The sequence below is a fragment of the Leptopilina boulardi genome, unplaced genomic scaffold, assembly GCF_019393585.1.
Source record: "Leptopilina boulardi isolate dan_hultmark-lab unplaced genomic scaffold, ZJU_Lbou_2.1 LbouV2_229, whole genome shotgun sequence".
NCBI lineage: Eukaryota > Metazoa > Arthropoda > Insecta > Hymenoptera > Figitidae > Leptopilina > Leptopilina boulardi.
Genome location: NW_026137784.1, coordinates 1631566 through 1654147, shown reverse-complemented (window position 1 = coordinate 1654147; position 22582 = coordinate 1631566). Strand labels below are relative to the sequence as shown.

Here is a 22582-nt window from a genome sequence, read left to right as displayed (position 1 = left end):
TATATTTAATTAAGAAATAAATTTATTAATAAAGAAATATATTTTTTTTTTTATTAATTTCGATTTTTTGAATTTAAATCCCATTAGTCACGTGACTAGCAGACGATATTTTATCGTATGACATTATTGTCGTCTGCTACTAGTGCAACACGAGTGTTTTTCTTTTAGTATACAAAAAAGTTACAAAAATATAAATTTGTTGTTTTATATTGAAGAAAAATAAAATATATAATGGTACGTGTGGGAAAAATATTTTTACAATTTGGTACATTGACGGGAGTGGGGTTAGGAGGATGGTTTGCCGGAAAACATTTCGAAAGATTGAATGATGAAAAAGATGACAGCATATTTTTGAACGTGAACATAAAGAGGAAACCCTGTCTGCCGATTTTTGGCACAGTATCGGCAGCTTCGCCGATAGTAACAGCTAATGATCACGCGAATATGGGTGCTAAATTATCTGTACCAGGGTCAAGAATAACTCAAGTAAGTGTTATCAAAAAAAAAGTTTGTCTAAACATAACCTATTCTAAAGTTTGTTGTCTCAAAAAAAACAACATTAACACGTTTATTAAAGTTCTTTACTTTAGAAAATGTTTCCTTTTTTTGTTAACTGTGAATAATGAGATAAAATATATTTTTATTAATTTAATTTAGATTATGAAGTATGGATTTCCAAGTCTCGATAATGTCAGATCTTTTGAAGATTATGTTCTTTCTTACGATAGACGAAATAGAGTTGCTCATTGGGTTTTTGAACATTTAACAAAGGAAAAAATACATCTAAAAAATAATGTTGATCGTTCAAAATGTGAATTTATTGTTGATAAAAGTATTCATCCATTTTTCAGGTAAAAAATTTATTATTATTTTAAAAATTATAGGCGAAATAAAAATTATTTTTCTCTAAATTAATTCGAATCTATATTTTCTTAAATTGTAAAAGCAAAAATTGTTAGTTATTTAATTTTTGTAATTATTAGATCAGAAAATAGTGATTATAAAGGAAGTGGTTACGATCGAGGACATTTAGCAGCTGCTGGAAATCATAAAATTTGTCAAAAACATATAGAAGAAACATTTCTTTTATCAAATATGGCACCTCAAGTGGGTCGTGGATTTAATAGAGACTCATGGAATCGTTTAGAAAAATATGTTAGATCTTTAACGAATATTTATAAAGATGTATATGTCTGTACAGGACCTTTATATCTTCCAAAGTTCGTATTTTTATCATTTATATTTTTTTTAATTAATTTTTTTAATTAATAGTTGATTTTTTATTTTAAGACTTGAGGCTGATGGTAAAAAATACGTTAGATACGAAGTTATTGGCAACAATCATGTTGCAGTACCGACTCATTTTTATAAAGTGGTCGTAGGTGAAACTGCCGATAATAAATTAGAAATGGAGGCTTTTGTCATGCCAAATACGCCAATTGATGATAAGGCGCCACTTAAAAATTTCCAGGTAATTTTATTCTCTTTAATTAAATTCTTCGATTTAATATTTTGAATTTATTTAATTTTTATTTTATTTATTATGATGAAAAATTTTTATTTTTAGGTTCCACCTGAGAGCATTGAACGAGCAGCGGGTTTATTATTTTTTGATAATTTATCTCGCGAGAAACTCAATAAAATAAATGGAAAAAGCGTTAGTTGGAAATGAAACAAGTAAAATTTTAGAATCAAATTTTAAATCAGTCTCGAAAATTTTATTGCAAACATTTTTTTTTAAAATATTTTGATGATACTTCTTTACGTGCAATATTACAGTTGACTATATACATTAAATATTTAAACATTTAGGAAAAAATTGATCTTGAAGATTACATATTGTAAATGTTTATCATTTCAGAATTTTTTTTTTTTCGAAACTGTTATAGTATTATTTATTTTAATTGAAAAATGTAAATATCTGTAAATGAACTGTTTTATATATAATATATACATATATATTTTAATGAGACGAATTGCATATTATTTAACATTAAAATTACTTAAGAATTGGATATGTATTTTATAACGGTAAAGTCTTGAATGTTAAAATATATTTATCCTCCACACATTCGAGTTTGACGAATTTATTAAGAGCAATTATTTTTTTTTTTTCAATTTAATTCTAATCGTTGAATAACAATCTCAAAAATTGAGTAAATTTCTAAAATATTGCAAGCACACAGTGCCTCAACAATTAATCACACATCCACATCTCAGTCTTGCGGAATCGCAGATGTACAAATAGATTTACTTCACGATAATTTTTTTTTTTAAACAATTAGTCAATATTTAAATAATATTAAATATATAATGGGATTGAAAACAAAATGATTGAATTAAAAAAAAAAAAAAAGTGTAAAAACTGTAACAATCTGCAAAATTGTTTAAAACTTTGAAAACAAATTTTTTCATTCACGAATTTTCAAAAATCGAGAATCACTTGGGCTTTTATTCCCACGATCAAAATATATACTTTGGTCGCAACGGTAAATATTCAATATTATCAAATAATAATACGTTTATCGTTAAATACTATTCTTCATATAAAATATCGTTAAAATAGTTAATAATTAAATCTGATAACTTATCAACTACAATATTTACAAAATTAACAATCTGAACGACACGACAGAATTTAATACAGTTGTAGTTAAATTTTTGTTTTATAATTAAAAAAATGAGATTTCTATCAAAATAAATTTTTTTTTTTTTTATAAAATGTATATAAATATAATTTACTGAGCATTTCTTTTCAAAATAAAACGCGTCGTTCAATATTATTTTTAGATTCGATAAAAATTGAGCACATGATTATCTTGCGAATTTTTTAGTTTAGAAAATCAAATAATTTATTTTCTAATAAATAATTATTTCATGTTTTTGATTTTAAATATTTTTTTCTATAATTCAAATTATTAAAAAATGTATAAATTTTTTTTCAAATTCCAAGATAAATCATGAGTTCTGTTAAAAATACATTCGCTTTAAGTACAGTATAGTTTTATCGCAGCGAATGAATTTATTTATTTATTTTTTTAGTCACAATTATGCTTTGGAGATCTTGTCCTAAGACACGTGATATTTCGGAATGTTTTATAATTGCATTAAGTTTCGTTTGCCTATAAATTATAAAAATTTTTAATCAATTGAGTACATTAGGCACTAAATGGACGGGTTTTGTTTCTGCTCTAGAGCTTCAATCTAACAATAAGATAAGAACACTTTAATAGTATTAAGTACACTTTAAACAGTTTTCGATACGAAAACCAGACGAGTCTTATTTTGTCTTCGAAGAAGACTTTCATTAAAGCTCAAACAATTTATTGATAGAGTTGAGAATGATTAATTGATAAAAAGTAAAGAGCCACAATGGAATTCTTATTATCATTTCTAATGAAACTTTTATGATAAATTTTAACACTGCTATTAGATAGAAATGAATAAGTTTCTTAGAAATTACATAAAATCGAGACTAGAAAAGCGAGAGAAACTTTGTCAAAGTTGATCACGGCTCATAAAATCTCTCGTGGAGATGAATTTTCTATTGAATTTTTTTTTTTTTCCAATTGAAAGAAAAGATGAAGTAAAGCAACTTACACGAGGGACTAGGATATTTGATAACGAAAAATTTAAATCAATCTTTCCTCTGGCGGAGGCTTCATCACATTGTCCATTTCAACTCGTGGATTGCTAAATTCCTGAGCACTTGGACTGTAAGTTCCACGTGTCGCTCGTTTTTTTCTAGCCATCATAAAGAAAGCGATCAACGATCCTGCAGCTACGAGGAATAAACAGCCAATTATAGGTCCAACAATTAATGCAATATCCAATGCTTGACTTCCTAGAAGATTCTCTTCGGATGAATCCACTTCCTGTTTGGAGATAAAAATTTTATATTTTAATTTAAAAATACATTAAAAAATTCTAACAAAATTAATTTTAGAGCTTATTTATTTTATTCTATTGATTATTATGTGAGAAAATTACCTCTCTGCATGGTTTTTCATTTAGACAATTTATACCACAATATCCTTCATTACATTGACAGCGGAATGTTCCATTTAAATTTATACATACGCCATTCCCACAATTTGTTCCTAATTCACATTCATTTATGTCTTCTGTACAATTTGGACCCTCATATCCTGTGTTAGTACAGTTACAAAGAAAACCCTTTACTAGATCAATGCAGTAACCATCGTTTTTACATGGAACATTGCCTTGATCATCGGGAGCGCAATCGTCAATATTAAATTCACAATTCTTTCCATTGAATCCAGGAAGACAAGTGCATTCTGGTGGCTGAATTTGAATTTTTAATTTAATTTCAAAAAGTTAACATTAGAAAAAAAAATGAATAATTACTAACAGAAGAAACTTACATCAAATGAGGTTGTACATGTTCCATTATTTTGACAGCCTTGAATAAGACAATAGGGAAGGCAATTTTTTCCTTCATATCCCTTCATACAATTACAGGTATAATTATCTCCTGTTTCTAAATTAACAACATCAAGACACGTTGATCCATTTTTGCAAGGATTATCTTTACAGGTGATTAATTTTACAGTTTCACAAATATCACCAATAAATTCATTTGGACATTCACAATGAAAAGAACCAGGTAAATTTTTACAAGTTCCTCCATTTTGACATGGATTTTTTGTTTCACATTCATCTATATCTTCATTACAGCTGGATGATAAGAATAAATAAAAATTAGAAAATTGAAATTAAAAAAAAAAGTAAATAATTCTATTTCTAAATAAATACTTACTGTAGACCCTTCCATCCCTCTTGACAAAGACATTCGTATTTTGCAATTTTATCAACACAAGTGGCATTATTTTGACATTCATTATTTTCACACTCATCAATGTCCACTGAACAATCATCCTCAGTAAATCCTGCTGAACATTCGCAGATATAACTATTGAATTTATCTTTACAATGACCATTATTTTTACAATCATTTTCAAAACAGAGACTGCATCCTATTTCATCTCGATTATATGTTTCTGTTACGTTATCTCTTTTAAGATATAAATATTCTATTGGCGTAAAATTTGCATTTTGATAAACCTCTTCCATTGTGAAAAAGTGCAATAACATTTTTCCAATTCTTACTTCTCCCAAACATCCTTTAAACGGTTCACCTGTTGAAAAAAAAAAAAAAATTATAATCACAATTATTAAACAATTACAATGGAAATTAGAATTCAACTTACCGGACATAATGCTGTGTGGAGGTAATGCAGTCGTCAAACGTTGATCACCAAAATCAACCGAATTTCCATTAATTCTGTCTCTACTCTCAATATGCCTTTCAGTGCCAATCATATCATAAGTATGTTTATCAGATAAAGTTGTTCCCAGCCCACCAAGAGTGACAGAACCATTGACAAGCAATTCGTACCAAAGTGAAAAATTAAAATTCTGACTCGAATGTGGCACCGAGTCATCGTTCATATTATTAAAAATACTCTCAATTGAATGATTGCTCAATCTCAATATAATTGAAGTCCATTTTCCATCAGGTTCAACTTTTCCAAATGTAAGAATTCCCGTGTCTTCGATACTCAATTTCCAAGAAACTGTCACCATATCCTTAAATACCGAAATAGTGAAATAATGATCACCGGACGGCGAAGCAACATGCATGAGAGTTCCTCCTGTATTAGATCTATAAGTGATTTGAATTGAATCAATGACCTCCTCAAATTCATTCAATCCAAAGTCTTCTCGATTGTAAACATAATTGAAAGATGTATTAATTCCATCAAATGTCGCATTAGCAAGACACTCATATCCATCGTCTAAATTCTGACATTTCGAACCAATTGGACAATCTTGAAGTTGACAAAATTCCATTTCTTGACATGTCTTTCCTGTATATCCACGAGGACATTTACACCAAAAATCATTCCAAGTCACATGACATTTCCCATCGTGAAAACAAGGACTACTAATGCAAACATTGTCCGATCTTACATTCTCCAAAACTTTTGTCTGATCAATAATAACTTCACCAAAATCTTTTAAACGTGGACTAATTTCTGCCTTAAGAGGAAAAAATTCCACTACCATTGTTTCCATGCCATTTGATATTTGAACATCCTGAATAATACCTTTAAAATGAACTTGAGATTCTGGCGTTTCCATTGTTTTACTTTCGACTTGTCGAATATTACGAGAAAAATGAGGTGAACCACCTAAATATAAAACTGTCACATTGAGCGAACCACTTGCATTTATTGTTTTTCGAAAATATTCAGTTCCATTTATCTTCACCTGAACGAGGGTTACATTTCTAATTACTTGTATTAAATGATTATTGCCATCGTTTAATTTAACTCCAACGACATTATAAGATTCAGTTTCATTAAATTGAATCGTTACACGAAGTTCTCCGCCTTTAAGTTGTGCGGCGATATAATTTTTATCCTGATTCTTGAGATCAAATGGAGTATTTTGCTCTGAACCTAAATAAAAAATATCTCCTCTCTCTTGTCTTGTTCGAATGAACATTGAAATGTCGATTATCGATCTCACAGCTCGTCTGGCAGCATCGTGAACTTTTACAGTTACAAAACCATCGGTTATATTCTCATAGCCGAATGTCGCCGCTGTCATATTATATTGACAGGCATTTCCCAAATAAGGTCTTTCGCAAGCGCATTTATAGCTTTGCCAAATATCCGTGCAGTGACCTCCATTTTCACATGGATTTGGTTCACACTGATCTGTTCTTGAGCATCCTGACTCAACGTTTTCCATTAAAACAGTTTTTGATTCTGTTCCAGAATAAACCTGAAAAATTATTGATAATAAGAAATATTAAAAAAGAAATATTAAAAAAATAACAAGGAAAAAGAGAAAAAAAAATTACCCATTCGCCATTAATGACAACATCTTCGGTGCATCCAACAAAGAAAGGTGGTCCATGTGGAAGTTTTCGTAAATTTGTAATCGTACCACCGACAAAAGTTGTTGGAAAAGAAGTGTGAGACGCATTGGAGCCTTCATTTAAATTAATAGGATATATCGTTTGTTCTTCATTCGCAGAAAGTACAACATGCGTTGCATTAATAGCGACAAAAACTTTCTGCCAATTTGAATCATTCAATCCACTACCAATAAAAACTCCTTCCCATTTATTTAAAAGACTTGAATGTAAATTTAATTTTCCATTCACAAGTTCCAACATATAATAAGTCAATCCCTTTCCCATTGCCAAAAGACCATTTGGCAATGTTGTTCGAAATCGAAATTGAATATCATATCCTTCGTCGCGAGTTGTATTTACCATTACATAAGACTTTCCACTCAGGGACATTTTTGTTATCTAAAAAATATTTTTTTTGTAATAAAATTAGTTTTTTGTATTTGAAAATAAAAAATTTGTTTTTTTACCTTATCACAAATTTCCCCGTGATATCCATTAGGACATGTGCAATTGAATTTATGTTCCGTTTCATTAACAAGATAAGGCCAGCAGGTACCTTCATTCTGACAAGCGTTGCCCTGACAACCAGTGAGTTCTACTGAACAATTTTTACCACCATATTCAGGTTCACAAGTACAAAAATAATCAGCTCGACCATCGATACAAGTTCCATTTACACATGGAGTATAACGTTTACATTCATCAATATCGTGTTGACAATATTCTCCTTCGAAACCTTCATTACATTCACATGTGTAACCACCTATACGATCAGTGCACGTACCCTCTTCACATGGATTACTTTCGCATTCATTGATATTTATTTCACAATTCTTTCCTGTCACACCCTGTACACAAAGGCACTCATATCTGTAAATTAAAAAAAGAATTTAATTTATTTTTCTCTTAATTGTTCAATATATTTAGAAATATTTAAAAATTTAAATATAAATAAAACAATTTCTTACCCGCTTGCATTAGAATAGCTGAATTCTTTTTTAAATATCTCAGGTTTATTAATAGCATCACTTTTGTAATACATTTCATTTGATCGTTCCAAGCAAGTGCCATTAAATTGACATGGAGAACTTTCACATTCATTGATATCAATTTCACAACGATTTCCCATATATCCTGGATAACATTGACACTTAAAGGATTTGACATCATCGATACAAGAAGCGCCATTCACGCATGGATCTGAGATACAATCATCAATATTATTCTCACAATGTTCACCTTCAAAACCAGTATTTGAACAATCACAAGTGTATGAATTAAGACCGTCAATACATTTTCCATGATTCAAACATGGATGAGATTCACAATCATCAATATTTGTTTCACAATTATATCCAGTGAATCCTAATGAACAAATACAATTATAAGCGGCAATTCCATCAACACAAGTGGCACCATTTTTACATGGATTACTTTCACATTCATTAATATCAATTTCACATGTTTTTCCCGCATAACCTGCTGAACAATCACATTCGAATGTATTAATTTTATCAATGCAGGTAGCATTATTTTTACACGGTCCACATAAACATTCGTCAATATCAATATTACAATAATTTCCAGAATATCCTGGTTTACAGTAACATTCAAAGCCACCTTTTTTATTCACACAAATTCCATTGTTACAAATAGTATTGTTATTCAATGCACATTCATCGACATCCTCGTCGCATAATTCACCTGAAAATATTAAATTTTACAAAAATTAATCGTAAATTAAAAATAAACAAAATAACAAAATGAATAATCTTTTTTGAAAATACCTTTATATCCTTCATGACAATTGCATTTAAATGTTTTATTTCCCTGATCTTCGCATGTGCCATTATTACAAGGTTTCATAAAACATGGATCAATTAATTCAGTACAATTTGAACCAGTGAAACCTTCTCGACATCTACATTCATAACCATCAACAATATCGACGCAAACTCTTCCTTCTGGACAATCAATTCCAACACAATCATCAGTATTGAACTGACATGTTTTTCCCTCAAATCCCTTTGGACATTTACAAACAAAATCTCGTCTCGATCTTGGCATTAAAGTACAAGTTCCATTATTTGTACAAGGATTCACAGCACATGCATCGAATTCAAGCTCACAATTATCACCCATATAATCACGTGTACAATTACAAGAATATCCATGTACTTTATCAATGCATTGTCCTCCATTTAGACAAGGTTGAGATACGCAATCATCAAAATTTATTTGACAATTTTTACCTGTAAATATAAATATTAATAAATCACGAATTCAATTTGCAAATTCAAATTAATATTAAAGTTTCGTAAACGTTTTAGAATTTTAACAGAATTTCTTTTTTAACAATTTTTTTTAACCAAACAAAATTTTTAGCTAACGAATTTTATTTTGAAAAATTAGGCTAAAAAACTAAAAATTTTCAAGAAAGCAATGGAAAACGTGAAATTGTAAGCAAATATGACAGGAAAAAAAAGCAAAAAAAAAAAAATTATGTTACCGGTATAACCGGAGAGACACTGGCAATAATAATTATTTGTCTGATCGATGCAAATTCCTCCATTACGACAAGGATCGCTGATGCATTCATCGATTTCAATGCCGCAATCTGGTCCAGTCCAGCCAGGCTCACAATTGCAATAATAACCGCCAGGCTGTGGATAATGAGGGAAAAAAAAAGGATTTTGCCATCAAGACAGACACATAAGCACACAAACATTGAATTCACAAAAAAAAAAGAAAAAAAACTCACATAATCGCGACACATTGTCGCTTGATTGCAAGGCATATCACGACAAGTGACTGGTTCTTTGCATTGCGTTCCTGTCCAAAATCTCGTACACTGACAAATTGTACCATAAGGAGTATCGATGCATGTACCTCCATTGGCACAAAATGAACACCAATTTGAAATGGAAGTGAGACAAGTGGGTCCTAGGAATGTGTGAAAAATGCGACAAACACAAATTAGAAAAGCGGATTAAAAAGGAAAAAAAAAACGTTATTCACATTACAAAAAAACACAATTAAAAATATACAAAAACAAATTATCAACAGGAAAGCAAAAAACAATAATGGCTTTTTTTTCTAATTACTAAAGAAATTTTTCCACTATGAACTATAAATATCCCAGAAAATGAAGAACTGAAAAAAAAACCAAACAAAAGCATTCTAAGAAATTGTTCGCTCATACCTTTAAATCCTGATAGGCAAGAGCAGGTAAATCCTTCTTTAGTATTGTGGCAGGTACCTTGATTTTCACAAGGATTACTGCTACAATAATTGAACGAGCAATTAGGAGGACTACCAACAAATCCAGGTTTACAAACATTTGGTGAATATTTTTCATTCTCCGAACCAAAACGCGCTTGAATTGCTAGGGAATGTTCACAATTACGTCCAACAAAACCATTTTGACAATTACAATGATATGAGCCAACATCATCGACACATGTTCCACCATTTAAACAAGGTGTCGAGAGACATTCATTAACATTTTGTTCACAATTTAATCCATCAAATCCCACTGGACATTGACAAGTGTAACCTCCATAATGATCAAAACATTTGCCATGATTCAAGCAGGGATTATCCTCGCATTCATCAATATTTATCTCACAATAAGGACCTCGATATCTAATAAAAATAAAGAAAATTACATTTAATACCAAAAAAATATTTTTTAAAAAAAATTAAAAAAAAAAAAAATAGAAATGAAAATTACTAACCCAGTCTTTTCGCATTTACAGGTATAATTATTAATTCCATCAATACAAATTCCGGCGTTTAAGCAGGGATTTGAGTAGCATTCGTTAAAGTTGACATCGCAATTTTTTCCAGTCCAACCAGGTTTACACTCACATTTGTAATCGTTGTTTGATTCCACACAGATAGCGTCATTCCTGCAGGGATTGTCCTTACACAATCTTTCGCCCATCTTTGTTTCACAATGAGTGCCAGTATATCCAGATAAACAGTTGCAGCTATAATCACCTTTTTGATCCTCGAAACAGGTGCCTCCACTTTGACAAGGATTTTTCAAACATGGTGAACCTAAATTAAATCACAAAAATATATTAATAAAAATATTCGCCAAGTGATGTATCTGTTAGTTAAGTGAAATTAAAAGCCAAGAGTGTTATATTCATGCACATTCGTGTAACCACAGATCTTATATACGTGATATCATTTAACGTGAGAAAGTTTTCCCCTTCAGCTTCACTCAATTATTATTATTATTAATTCATTAATTACAATATTCTTCTATAAATACAACATTTTAGAAATATTTACATTATTTATCATGCAACAAGTTATAGCAAAAAATTTTTTTTTTTTTTCACAAAAATTATTTTTTGTACCAAACATTTTAATAATAATTATAGGAATTAAAAAAAAGATATTTTCTAAACTCACAAATGCAATTTATATGTAATTAAACATTTTTAAATTATTTTAATTTTAATTTAACAATTTTGCAAGACTAGAATAAAAAAAAAAAACAAATAATTTTCAAAAAAAATTTGTGCTGAATAACGCTGGACTTTGAGAATTCAGCAGTAAATTTGTTTTTTTCAAATAATAAATAATTGCTGAATATTTCTTAGAAACAATTTATTTTTTAATATTAAAATTAAATAATTTTATTTATAAATTTTGTAATTTTTTCTAAATATTTCTTTTTCTGCTCGACAAGTATAATTGTAAAATAATAATTTTTCAATATTTCTCAGTTTAAAAATTGGTAATTTAAATTTAAATAATAATTTATTGGTAAAGATTTTTTGAAAATTTGATCTATGAATTTCTTTTTGTTTCGGTATTGGAGAATTTTTTTTTTTATCACAAAACAATATAATTTAAAAATTTGTAACTAAATTTAATTATTATTTTAGGTACATCTTTTCAATGAAAGATAAAATATATCAGATATAAATAAATATGTAAATATAAATAAATATATAAATATTTCATAATTATAAATCATTTATAATAAAATATACATCCTTTTTTTTCTTTTAAAATCAATAATACTAGAGTTCAAGGTTTAAATAAAAAAAAAAAATTTATAGATAAAATGACCAATATTTTAGTCAATTTTGATAATTTCTATAATAAATTTTTTTTTACTAATAAATAAAATGTTTAAATAAATAAAATTGTTAGTTAAACTAAACTACGAAAGGTTATAGGTATTTTATTAAATAAAACACCTGAAAGTAAAAAAATTAATTACGTTATAATAATAATTAGTAAATTTCGAAAAAAAAATGGAAAATTAAAGTGTAAATTTGTAGCGTTAATATTAAATTAAGTGTTTTGACCAACGTAAGAATTCTTATTCGATAAGGCAATGCACCCACACGTATTGTGAGACCGAAACCGAAAGAGGGTGGATCAATTCTTAAACCTAGTATATACAGTTAGTAGCTTCATAGTACAATGCACGATTGAATCGATTAATGTACTCATATCGTACACCTGCCAGTTATCGTCTCTGCCACAATTTCCTCAATTATTTAAAAGCGCCCATTTTTTTTTTATTGTACTAAACAAATATTTACGAGAGACAATGTAACAAAATAATTTATAAATATTCCCCAAATTAAATCTCAGAATTTTGTTGTTAAAAAATGATTGAATTTATATTTAGCAAAATTCGTTCTTCTCTTTTAGTGAAGTAATTTAAGTAATTGTGGACTTCCGTGACTGATTATTAAATATTTAAAGAGCATTGACCGGGTGAAAAAAAAATAAACAATTTCTAAAATAAAAGCATATTGTCCCCATGAATAGAAAGGTCATGCGAATTGGGTCGTGAAGGATCAGTCGAGATCTACCATTGTCAATTTGGCAGTTGTTGCCGGAATATCGTTTGTAACAGTGGCACTCGTAACGGTTTTGCCTCGACACGCATTTTCCGTGCCTCAAGCAGGGCTCGTGTTTGCAGTTGTCCATTGTTGATATTGGGGTGGAAATTTCGTCTCCCTTTCCGGAACCACCTGAAATTTTTATAAGTACGCTCTATCTAATGAGGTCTACAATCTAAATACTTTCAAAAAGTCTAAAAAAAAAATTTATTATTTAATTCTATAAATTTTATTCCTATTATATATTTATCTATAATCAAAATCATTTTTTTATTTACGTATTTAATAACCATTTCGGATTGTAATAGCCTTGTTGAAAATAATTAGACACTCAATTAGCTATAGACATGCATTCTTAATCAAGCGAAAATTCCTTAGAGGGAAAAATAATAGTTTCAATTTAGAAACTCTTTACTTGCATTTACGAAAAATATTTTCTATTTTGAGAAATTTCTTTTTGAAAAAATTTTTTTCGTAAAAACAAAATCTCATTTTTAAAAATAGAAAACAATTGTACTCTCAAACTGTGTTCTTGCAAAAAAAAATGTGCTTTTCTAAAAATAAGAACAATTAATCTATAGTACTTCTCGCTTGAAAACAAATAATTTTTTAACTGAAGATTCTGAAATTAATTTTATTTAAAAAAAATCCGTTCGGAGACTTACATCCTGTGAAATTTGATGGACAGTATCCAAAAAAGGCGCCTGTGTTGATCGAATCATTAAAAAGTATTCCAGGTCCTTGGAGAATGCAACCTCGAAATTTGTCCCCAACAATCAAAGAACTATTCACACTGTGATCCGGAAGTGTAAGAATTGCCGAATTGTAAGTGGCATTTGCTATTATCTGAAAATTTCAACAACAAAAAAATAATTACGATTTTTCAAAAAATATAGTCTTTGTTTTAAAAATGATTTTTCGATAATTTAAATGAAATTAGGTAATTTTAAAATGAATCCGTTTAATTGCAAAAAAAGTAGAGGTAAATTTTTTTATTTTTAATTACCTGATTGTGATTAGCTGCATTGAGAGTTAAATTTCCAAGTTTGAAAAATAAATTAACATTGTGCCAAACATTATCCAATAATTTGGCATTTAATTTAACTTCGTATCGTTTTTGATTAACAGTTGCAACAAAAAGAAGACCCTCGGTATTAACTTTAAGACTTATTGAATCGCTTTTGAACCATTGTGTAAAAAGATTTCCCGATTCACAAGTTCTAAAACTAAGACCACTGTGTCTATGAACTGAGACAAAGGAACTTAATATTAAATATCCTGAACCATTGAAATAAGCCTCCCGAGGTAATTCCTGTGATCTTCCATCCTGGGAATTTTGTTGCGTCGACACCCAAAGAATTGAGAGAACTGAAAAATAGAAATTAATTTCTCTTTTTTTATTTTCAAAAACCAAATTTTTTAAAAATAATTGAATAATTGTTTTATTAAATTCGTCTTTTTTTCTGTATACAAAAATGATTAGATAGAGGTAAATTTATGTCACGATAAAGTATTTTAACGATCGAACGTTAATCAGATTGTAGTTGTACTTAAAATCGAATGTGTAAGTAATGCGTCACCTTTTTAAAAGTAGAGCAAAGAGAATATTTATGAATTATAAAAATTTCTATTTTTGTCATGTATTTTTTTTTTTTTTGTATTTTAGTTTGAGTAAAACTTTAACTATTTCTTGAAAAAGAAGATTAAAATTGAAAGTTAATGCGCTTCCTTTCATGCTGAAGAATTAGATTTGAAGACAGTATAATTTATACATATATATATAACAAAAGGAAACAATCTGGAACAGAATATGAAACGTAAGATACTTGTAATTAGACTACTTCAGAAATACAACTACTGCAATTTACATTTGACTAATTATATACATCCTTTCGACAAGAAATTGTAGTGCGTACTTGTATCTCCTTTTGAGTCTTTGCATCTTAAATTTTATTGTATTCTTATTTTATTTTAATAGCGTTTCGAAAATTGTTCATCTTTCAAAAAGAAGCAGTCTGCAATTTTTTTTTAAATTAACAAAATTAACTTTTATTTCATTAACCTTTAACTTTTCGCTAACGAGCTGTCACAACAAAAAAAAAATTGTACAAATCTTATTCGTTGTCCACAATTATGTAGACAACCAATCAGATTTATGCATTTTGTTTCTGTCGGTAATTTTTTTTTTTCACCACTTGTAAATGCTCCTTTACATTCTAGTATCTTCACTTTTGTTTATAACTGAAGATTCAGAAAATTATTGATTTGAAATTTTAACGCAAAAAGAGTTGTTTTCGAAAACTAGAGGTAGAAATATAATCGCAAATCTGGTGAGGCAAAAGTTATAAGTTTAGTTGAAAGAAGAAATATACCATATTTTCTAAATCCGGTCTTAAAGAAAAACCACCGGCAACGATTCGCACGGAAGCCTTACTCAGTGTTTATACTTTACGAGCACTGATGATACCACGCGGCTCAAAAAAAGGTAACTTTCGTTATTGCTATACACAATTTATACGACCATGCAAAATTGGCAAGGAATTCAAGCTTAAGCTGTGAAGCACTCAAGGAAGCGATTTTATTTCCAGCCCCTTTTTTTTTATATATAATCCCAATGAAATATAGAAACCGATAATTCTATAATTTTTTTCTAGGGAAATACTTTAAAATTTAACAATGAAGATTTTAAGGAAAAAACTTATTGTCAAAAAATTAATATAGAATTTTATTTGTATTTAGTAATTTAAAAACAAATCGAAAAAAAAACTACTACTTATTAATGTGTAACATGTGTGTTTTGAAATAAGAACCTTTTAGATTATTACAATGACAACGAGGAGATTCCTTATCACTTTCTTAAAGCGCTTATAGCTACTGTAACAATAACAAAAGATTGTAAGGCTTAAGATTTATTTTACAACTGACCGAGAATCGTGGGCAGCTTTTAAATTTTTCAAACTTCGGGAGACTTCGATGCTTCGTATAGCTAGCTATATATATATATATATGTATATAATAATTCAAGTAAGTATAAACATCAAAAATTTAATAAAATTCAAATTTGATACAAAAAGAAGATATATTTTTTTTTTTCAAAAATTAAAATCTATACAATTTTAATAGCTTTTATTAACTGATAAAATTGAATTGATTTTTGTTCGTGTGACTCATTTTCCAGTTAGAGTTCATTGGTATGAAAACCGGTTTCCTAACAAGAATTTAAAGTTACTTCACATTATCAATCAAGTTTAAAATTAATTATTTATTATATTTGCAAATATTTTAAAATCCCGTTTGTAATCTTAACATTTTTTTAAAATTCAAAAATTAGTTATATGAGATTTATTTGTTTATTTAGTAGTTGAATCTATTATTTATTTTTAAAATTCTTTTATTAAAATAAATCGTTTTTTTCTATATATATGTCCTTTTTAAAAAAAAAAAAGAATGAAAGTTTTCAGCTCGTGAAACGAAATTATATATTTCTTCTGCATTTTCATCAACCGAGTGGAACGAAAAGCCTCAGACAAAATTATCTCTTTCTCTCTCTTTAAAAGAGAATGCAAATTTTACTGTTACGGAGGATTCGACATGTTAACGAGACCTGAATCCCGTATACGTGATTTGAGTGAAAGATGAGAAGACACAACGGAAACCGGTATTTTTGTTTTTTTTTTTTTTTTATTTAAAATCATATTTTATTAATTTTCAAATTTTTTTAAAATAAAAATAAGATTTGAATTTCTATTATAATCTAATTATAAAAATCTTATTTTCATATATATATATATTCATTTAATTATTATTTGTATTTGTTTTGAATTCAATTTGAAAAGAGAAAATTATTATTATAATATTATTGAAAGAAAGTTTTGCTTATTTTTGTGATCAATTTTATTTACGGTGCACCATGACTTTCAGACGGTCAGTGATCCACGATGATGATCCTTCAAGACTAAAAGAAAACCGTTACGAAAGACATTCTGTATATATACCGCATTCTCTAGTATAGATGAAACTTTCATCTCGTTTTCATAATATTTATTTCTTAATTTACAATAAAAAAAAAAAAAATTAATTTTTCAATAATTATTCATTTTTTCTTTTATAGATTAAATTCTCAGCTAGAAAATTGGAGCATCATTTTGTAATGTTATATTTGTTTGTAAGAATATAAACAATCAGTCAACCATTACAATTTCTTCAGATCACCTTGAAAGAATTGTGCCATTTTTAAAAGAAAGAAAAAAAAATGCTTTTTAGGGCAAATCGATTGCGTGGGAATGCATAACGACAGTTCTTTATCTAAACCTGTTTACTATTTTTATATAATAATAATAATAATAATCTCATAATGTCTCTATAGACTTCTTTTAATATCAATTACAAGTTCAGTAGAATTTGCAACACTTATAGTTGAAAAAAAAAAGATTGCCATTTTTTCATCTGATAATTTTGGAGATTTGTTTATAGAAAATTTATAAATATATATGCAATTTTCTTGAATAAAATTCTGCAATCGAGTTATGCCATTCATTTGTTACTTCAGCAATTTCTCACGGTGCACATTGCCTTTGGCGACTGTGTGTGGGAATCCAGACATTATTTCTATTTCTATAATGACCATTTAAGGAATCAAATATATCTATTATTCGCAAGAATGCAAATTAAATTTTCATATTTCAATGCACTAGACCATGACCAAGAAAAATATTGACATTGATAATATTATACCATTAGAAAATAAAAGAGAAAAAAAAATTAAATTCAACACTATGGCAATCATCCAAAAACGATACGATAATTCAGAACCAAAATATTTCTTTAAAAAAAAAACACTTTGAAAGAATCTATTTTTAAAAAGAAAATTTTTGAAAAAAATAAGTCTCAAATAATTTTAATTATATAGAAAGACTTAAAACGTGCGCTTCGGAAAATTTCATGGTGCAAGAAATGTAAAATAAGCATTTTTGCATAAAAGAAACCGAAAGCGTGAGAACGAAAAAATTTCATAAATATATATGAAATTTTATTTGATTAAAATTCACTCGCATTGAATTTTTAATTTTGTTTAGAAAACAAAGAGAATTATTTTTTTTTTGTTAATTTTTTTGATAATTTTTATATGAATTTCAGATCAATTTTCGAGTCGATTGAAGAATAATAAATCTATACAGCTTTCTATCTTTCATCGACATATATAATTAACAAGTAAACGCCCATCATATATGTAATCCGGAATCGACATCGAGAAAAATTTATGGAAAGAAAGTGTTGCATAAACACTTGAAATAATTTATGGAAACAATGAAAAAGGATTTATCGAAACTAAAAACATCTTCTGTAATTCTAATTGTAAGTATGAGCTTCGATATATGAAAAATTACTATTTTCTATATACATCCGCATTTAAATTCTATTCGTTTTCTTGTCAAAGAAAATAAAAATATTGCTTTTTTATTCCTGAGTAAAAAAAAAACAACAAATAATAATCTCAATTGTTTAATCTTTTTTCAATTACGTCAGCGATTTGCTTCCGCGTGAATTTCACTCTATTGTTCCTTTTTGCAAAAGGACCCATTATACTTTGCAGATGAGTTTTGTTTTTTAATTTCTTTCCGCTTGATATTACTTTTTTTTTGTAAAATATTCATTAAAAATTATAATTTACTAAATAAATTTACAATTGCAAAATTCAATTTTTAAAAATTTTTTGTTGTCTGAATATTTCTCAGCAGAAAAAAAATTCTGTGACTAATGTATATATATATATTTTTTTTTTATGTTTCCAACGTGACTATAAGGATGACTTCCTGGAAGCCAAAGACGGTCAAGAGAGGAACTCACGATTTGGCGCACAACTATCGAAGAAGGCGCAAACTTTGCCAACCGGAAATGACGCATCTTTTACAATATGAATCGTCGAAAGAAAAAAAAAAAATTCTGAAACGAATTTTACAAATATTCTCAGTTTTTTTTTTTTTTTATTATTCATAAACTGGAATTTTCGTCAAGTGTTTGGTATAATGCACACATTACACGGGTTGCGAGTGAACCGTAACGGAAATATTACACTGAATTCACGGTGGATGATCTCCGTAACGTTAGACTGGTGTCGATTACATTCTGGTGGGTATCAGCAACGATTTTGTAATTTTTTTCTTATATTACAAATATCGACTTTCGAAGGGAGGAATAAAAAAAAAAAAGTTTCAACTTCTCTTTTTTTTCATAAATTCAGTTCAATCGTTTATTTATCGTATCCATATACAATCGGTGGCAATTAGCGACATATTCACTATATATTTCTCTTTCTATATCAATTGTTGAGTATATAAAGTTACGCTCACTTCACCATGAAAAGCCAATTATTTTTTCACTGCTGTAAATTATTATTTTACTGCAAAAGTTTTGTTCTTCTTTTGTTTAATAAAAAAAAAATATATATTTACGTGCAGAAAAAATAAAATAATAAATTAGATAAAAAAATAAGTTTTTAATTAGAAAAAGAGTAGAAAAATAAATAATTTCATCATATAATTTATAGTAAGCTTATAATAATTATTTGATAATAATAGATGTTGAAACTTCTTTTTATATTCCAAAGAAATCGAATTCGTTGCGTAATAGTTTGCCGGAAGCCCTAAAATTGCACTATTCGTTGTGTGCCCATAACACAGCTTTGTCAGCGAAACGTCTATGGCGTATAATAATAAAATTAAACATCAATCATGTCATTTACCTTTCTTTTAATTCAAATCAAAAAAAAATATAATAGTATAGATAAAAAATTTATTCAATTTAAAAACTTAAAAAAAAATGGTTTTAATTAAAAAAAATTATTTTTATTTTATTAAACGTTAAAAAATAAATATTCATGTTTTTTATTCTTAAACATTACATCAATGTCAGAATTTTAATTACTAAAGAAGAAAATTTATTTTTACCGTAAACTTGTTTATAAATTCTCGTGCAACAAACAAGAAAATAAATGCAATAATAATAAAAAATAAAGGAAGATATTTATTTTTAGACAATCTTTTAACATTAATATTGAAAAATAAAAAACAGAATAAGAATTAAAAAAAATAAAGAAAAATCGTTAATTGAATTAAAAATTTCGTTATTAATTTTTTATATTATTGTTTTAGATTTTATAAACAAATTTTTCCTAAAGTGTTCACAAAGAAAATTATACACAAAAGAAAAGAAAAAATTATAATTATTTAAATTTTAAATGAAAAAAAAAAATTGTTTTCTTCATTATATTAATATTATTCTTTAATTATCAAGAAAATATAAAAATAACTTTTTTAACAATTATCCAAGAAAAAATTAATGAACTTCTAGAATCTAGATTTATGTAATGTTATTTACATTTCAATGAATTATTAATTAAGAACGATTTCCTTTTTTTTTATTTTATTTTGAAAAAATAATTTTTCTTTAGTAATTTTATTTTCAAATATATATACATATATGTTTCCCTTTTATTTTATATTCTTTATAAGTGCTCATCTTTATTCTCTAGTTTGCAAAATTTTTCTTTCAAAATGGCCACCAGAATAATGTTTGCACGAAAGTAAAATATACTTATGGCGAAGGCACTTAAGTTACGCATCTAAGCGTGAAGAGAGACTCATTAATTCAAGCCTATTCCACCTGTGCTATATGACTTAAAAATGTTTCCTTTAACTTAAAAATAAAATCCGTTAACTAAACTTTTTTAGTTTATTTCATAAGAAACTAACTTTCCCGAAAGAAAAACATTTTTAAAGACTTGCATGACTTTTAATGATTTATATTAAAAGCCTTGAATTAATAATTAACTGAAAAAAAATCAAGGCCAAAATACAATTGCGATTGAAATTTAAAAAATTAACACTCTTTAGAAAAAAATGAATTTACTATTATAGAAAATAGTGAAATAAAAGCGCATTAAATATTCGAACCGATAAAAAAAAAAAAAAAAATCAACAGTGATATAATTATACAGAATATAAAATGAGCTTTTAATCCAGATCATATCAGACTTTTCAATGGTGTAGAGAATCTCCCGCAGTGTGGGCAGAAATGAAAGTTAGGTAACACGCGAATGGTAATTTTAATCTCGAATATTATATACATAGTGAGAACTTGGATGAATTTCTGAATAAAGTGAACAATCACGTCTCTTTTTTAGACAAATAAAATATAATTCTAAATTAATTGATATTATAATTCAGCAAAAGGAGATTAAATTTGAAAAAAAAAATTCCCACGCAATAAATAAAATTTTTCTCCTGGACCATATATTTTTGGGGTCCATGATTTTTCTCGTGACAAAAATATACCAATGCATTTCATGAAAATTTCTCCCTTGGAGCATTATAATCGCAGGTAGAAGATCAGGTGCACTCCTAACCCATGGAGATCTCACCTGTCACGTATTTTTCATTTGAAAACCAGAACTGAATGGTTCCTTGAATTTGAACGGGAAAAAAAAAATTCTTTTCTTTTTTTTTTTCTCTCTCTCTGATTCTATACGCTTCTTAGTGCATATACCAGTCCTAAACAAATTTCCCTCCATTTATTACTGACAAAGATGCATTTGTTATTTAAAAATGAATAAACAATAATGATTCAAATTTAAACATGTAAATTTGTATAATAAATTATTTTATTTAAAAATTTTATAAAAGTATTTTCAAGTCATAGAAAATATGGTAAGAAAAAAAACTGAATTCTAAACAATTACGTATTTTTGAAAAAAAATTTCACTAATGACAATAAGAATAGCTAGTAATTATTATATGATACAATAATAATAGCAATACTATAAATGGGTTATAAGAGTTTAAATACAACTGCGTTTTGGTATTTTAAATATCCAGTTAATTTTGCTGACAAAACAAAAGAAATGTCATTAGCAATAATAAGAAATTCCTTAAACTAAACTAAGGAATTTATTAATGATATATTTCCGCCATTACATTCGAATTATGAGGAACTTTCTAGTCATTGCAAAGTAAAAACCAAAAAAAACTTTTTCCATTAGAAAAGTATTATTATCAACTTAAAAAAACTGTTTAAATATTTTTAAATACCTATAGGTATCAAAATTTGTCACCAACTTTTCTTCTAAGTTTAACCAAAAAATGAGATTTAGTTTTTTTTATTAAGATTAAGATCTATGATTACGAGTGACTAAACAAACTATAACCTATAAAAAAAACTGTCAAGACTAAAAAAAAAACTATCTGTCAAAAAATACTGCTCATAATCGTGTATTTTTTTATTTCACAATAAAATTTAAATATTCTCAAAAGAGTTAAGTTATAGGAATTATGGAGAACGCGCTAGTTGTCAGAAGAATCGAGAGGGGGTCATAAAGGGGGAGTGCTCACCTGTGACAACGTAAAGCGTCCGCATTTCTCCGGCCGGACTTCTACTGGAAATCCGTGGGAAATTTAATTTAACACAAAGGGAAGAAATAACTTCCTCTCAATCCACTCACTCACAACACATTATTGCGTGGCACCTTGTATCCATTAAATTAGCAAAAATTCACAACAACAAAAAACACTGGGTTTTTGAGCGGCGCGAATCTTCTTTCTTTTTTGATTTTAAACTATACACATCCACCCGCACTCACGGCACAAACATACCGAACTACTGTCCTGGAGAACGCTTCAGCACGGCCCCCTGGTCCCCCACCTGACCCCAGTCATCGCCATCGGTTTTCAGTGCCCCTTCCCGCGACAATAGCAACTCC

At 27.8% G+C, this 22582-nt stretch overlaps 2 protein-coding genes and 1 long non-coding RNA gene across 5 annotated transcripts; 2 read left to right on the top strand and 1 right to left on the bottom strand.

The window, feature by feature from the left end:
- The first annotated feature begins 119 nt into the window (after positions 1-119).
- LOC127280003 (endonuclease G, mitochondrial) lies at positions 120-1972 on the top strand. Its single transcript, XM_051302685.1, has 5 exons — positions 120-486; positions 658-851; positions 984-1220; positions 1291-1471; positions 1568-1972. Exons 1-5 carry the CDS (start codon positions 232-234, stop codon positions 1670-1672), a joined length of 972 nt encoding a protein of 323 aa, XP_051158642.1. The 5' UTR covers positions 120-231; the 3' UTR covers positions 1673-1972.
- LOC127279994 (protein crumbs) lies at positions 1936-22525 on the bottom strand. 3 transcript variants are annotated; one of them, XM_051302667.1, is made up of 17 exons: positions 22215-22524; positions 13835-14196; positions 13494-13674; positions 12799-12960; positions 10687-11011; positions 10152-10594; positions 9711-9892; positions 9459-9612; positions 8737-9201; positions 7918-8653; positions 7417-7819; positions 6893-7348; positions 5232-6813; positions 4781-5159; positions 4386-4698; positions 3991-4305; positions 1936-3875 (listed from the first exon to the last, which is right to left on the bottom strand). In XM_051302667.1, exons 1-17 carry the CDS (start codon positions 22237-22239, stop codon positions 3633-3635), a joined length of 6726 nt encoding a protein of 2241 aa, XP_051158624.1. In that variant the 5' UTR covers positions 22240-22524; the 3' UTR covers positions 1936-3632. The 3 variants fall into 3 exon arrangements, with proteins under 3 accessions (XP_051158624.1, XP_051158625.1, XP_051158626.1); XM_051302668.1 differs by lacking the exon at positions 12799-12960 and having other exon boundaries at positions 22215-22525; XM_051302669.1 differs by lacking the exons at positions 9459-9612; positions 9711-9892 and having other exon boundaries at positions 22215-22523.
- On the top strand, positions 15065-19546 carry LOC127280008 (uncharacterized). The gene is made up of 5 exons (XR_007842766.1): positions 15065-15313; positions 15636-15852; positions 16283-16486; positions 17965-18183; positions 18633-19546. It is a non-coding gene; the product is annotated as an uncharacterized LOC127280008 (long non-coding RNA).
- Positions 22526-22582: the final 57 nt, after the last annotated feature.

Bases quoted from the DNA above. Each gene is read 5' to 3' on its own strand.
- LOC127279994 (XM_051302667.1), bottom strand. From the start codon at position 22,239: ATGCGGACGCTTTACGTTGTCACAG. The intron at 9,613-9,710 runs GTGAGTTTTTTT...CATTATCCACAG, and splicing joins CGACAATGTGTCGCGATTAT to CCTGGCGGTTATTATTGCAA. The intron at 3,876-3,990 runs GTAATTTTCTCA...ATCTCCAAACAG, and splicing joins ATGAAAAACCATGCAGAGAG to GAAGTGGATTCATCCGAAGA.
- LOC127280003 (XM_051302685.1), top strand. From the start codon at position 232: ATGGTACGTGTGGGAAAAATATTTTTACAATTTGGTACATTGACGGGA. The intron at 487-657 runs GTAAGTGTTATC...AATTTAATTTAG, and splicing joins CAGGGTCAAGAATAACTCAA to ATTATGAAGTATGGATTTCC. The intron at 852-983 runs GTAAAAAATTTA...TGTAATTATTAG, and splicing joins AGTATTCATCCATTTTTCAG to ATCAGAAAATAGTGATTATA.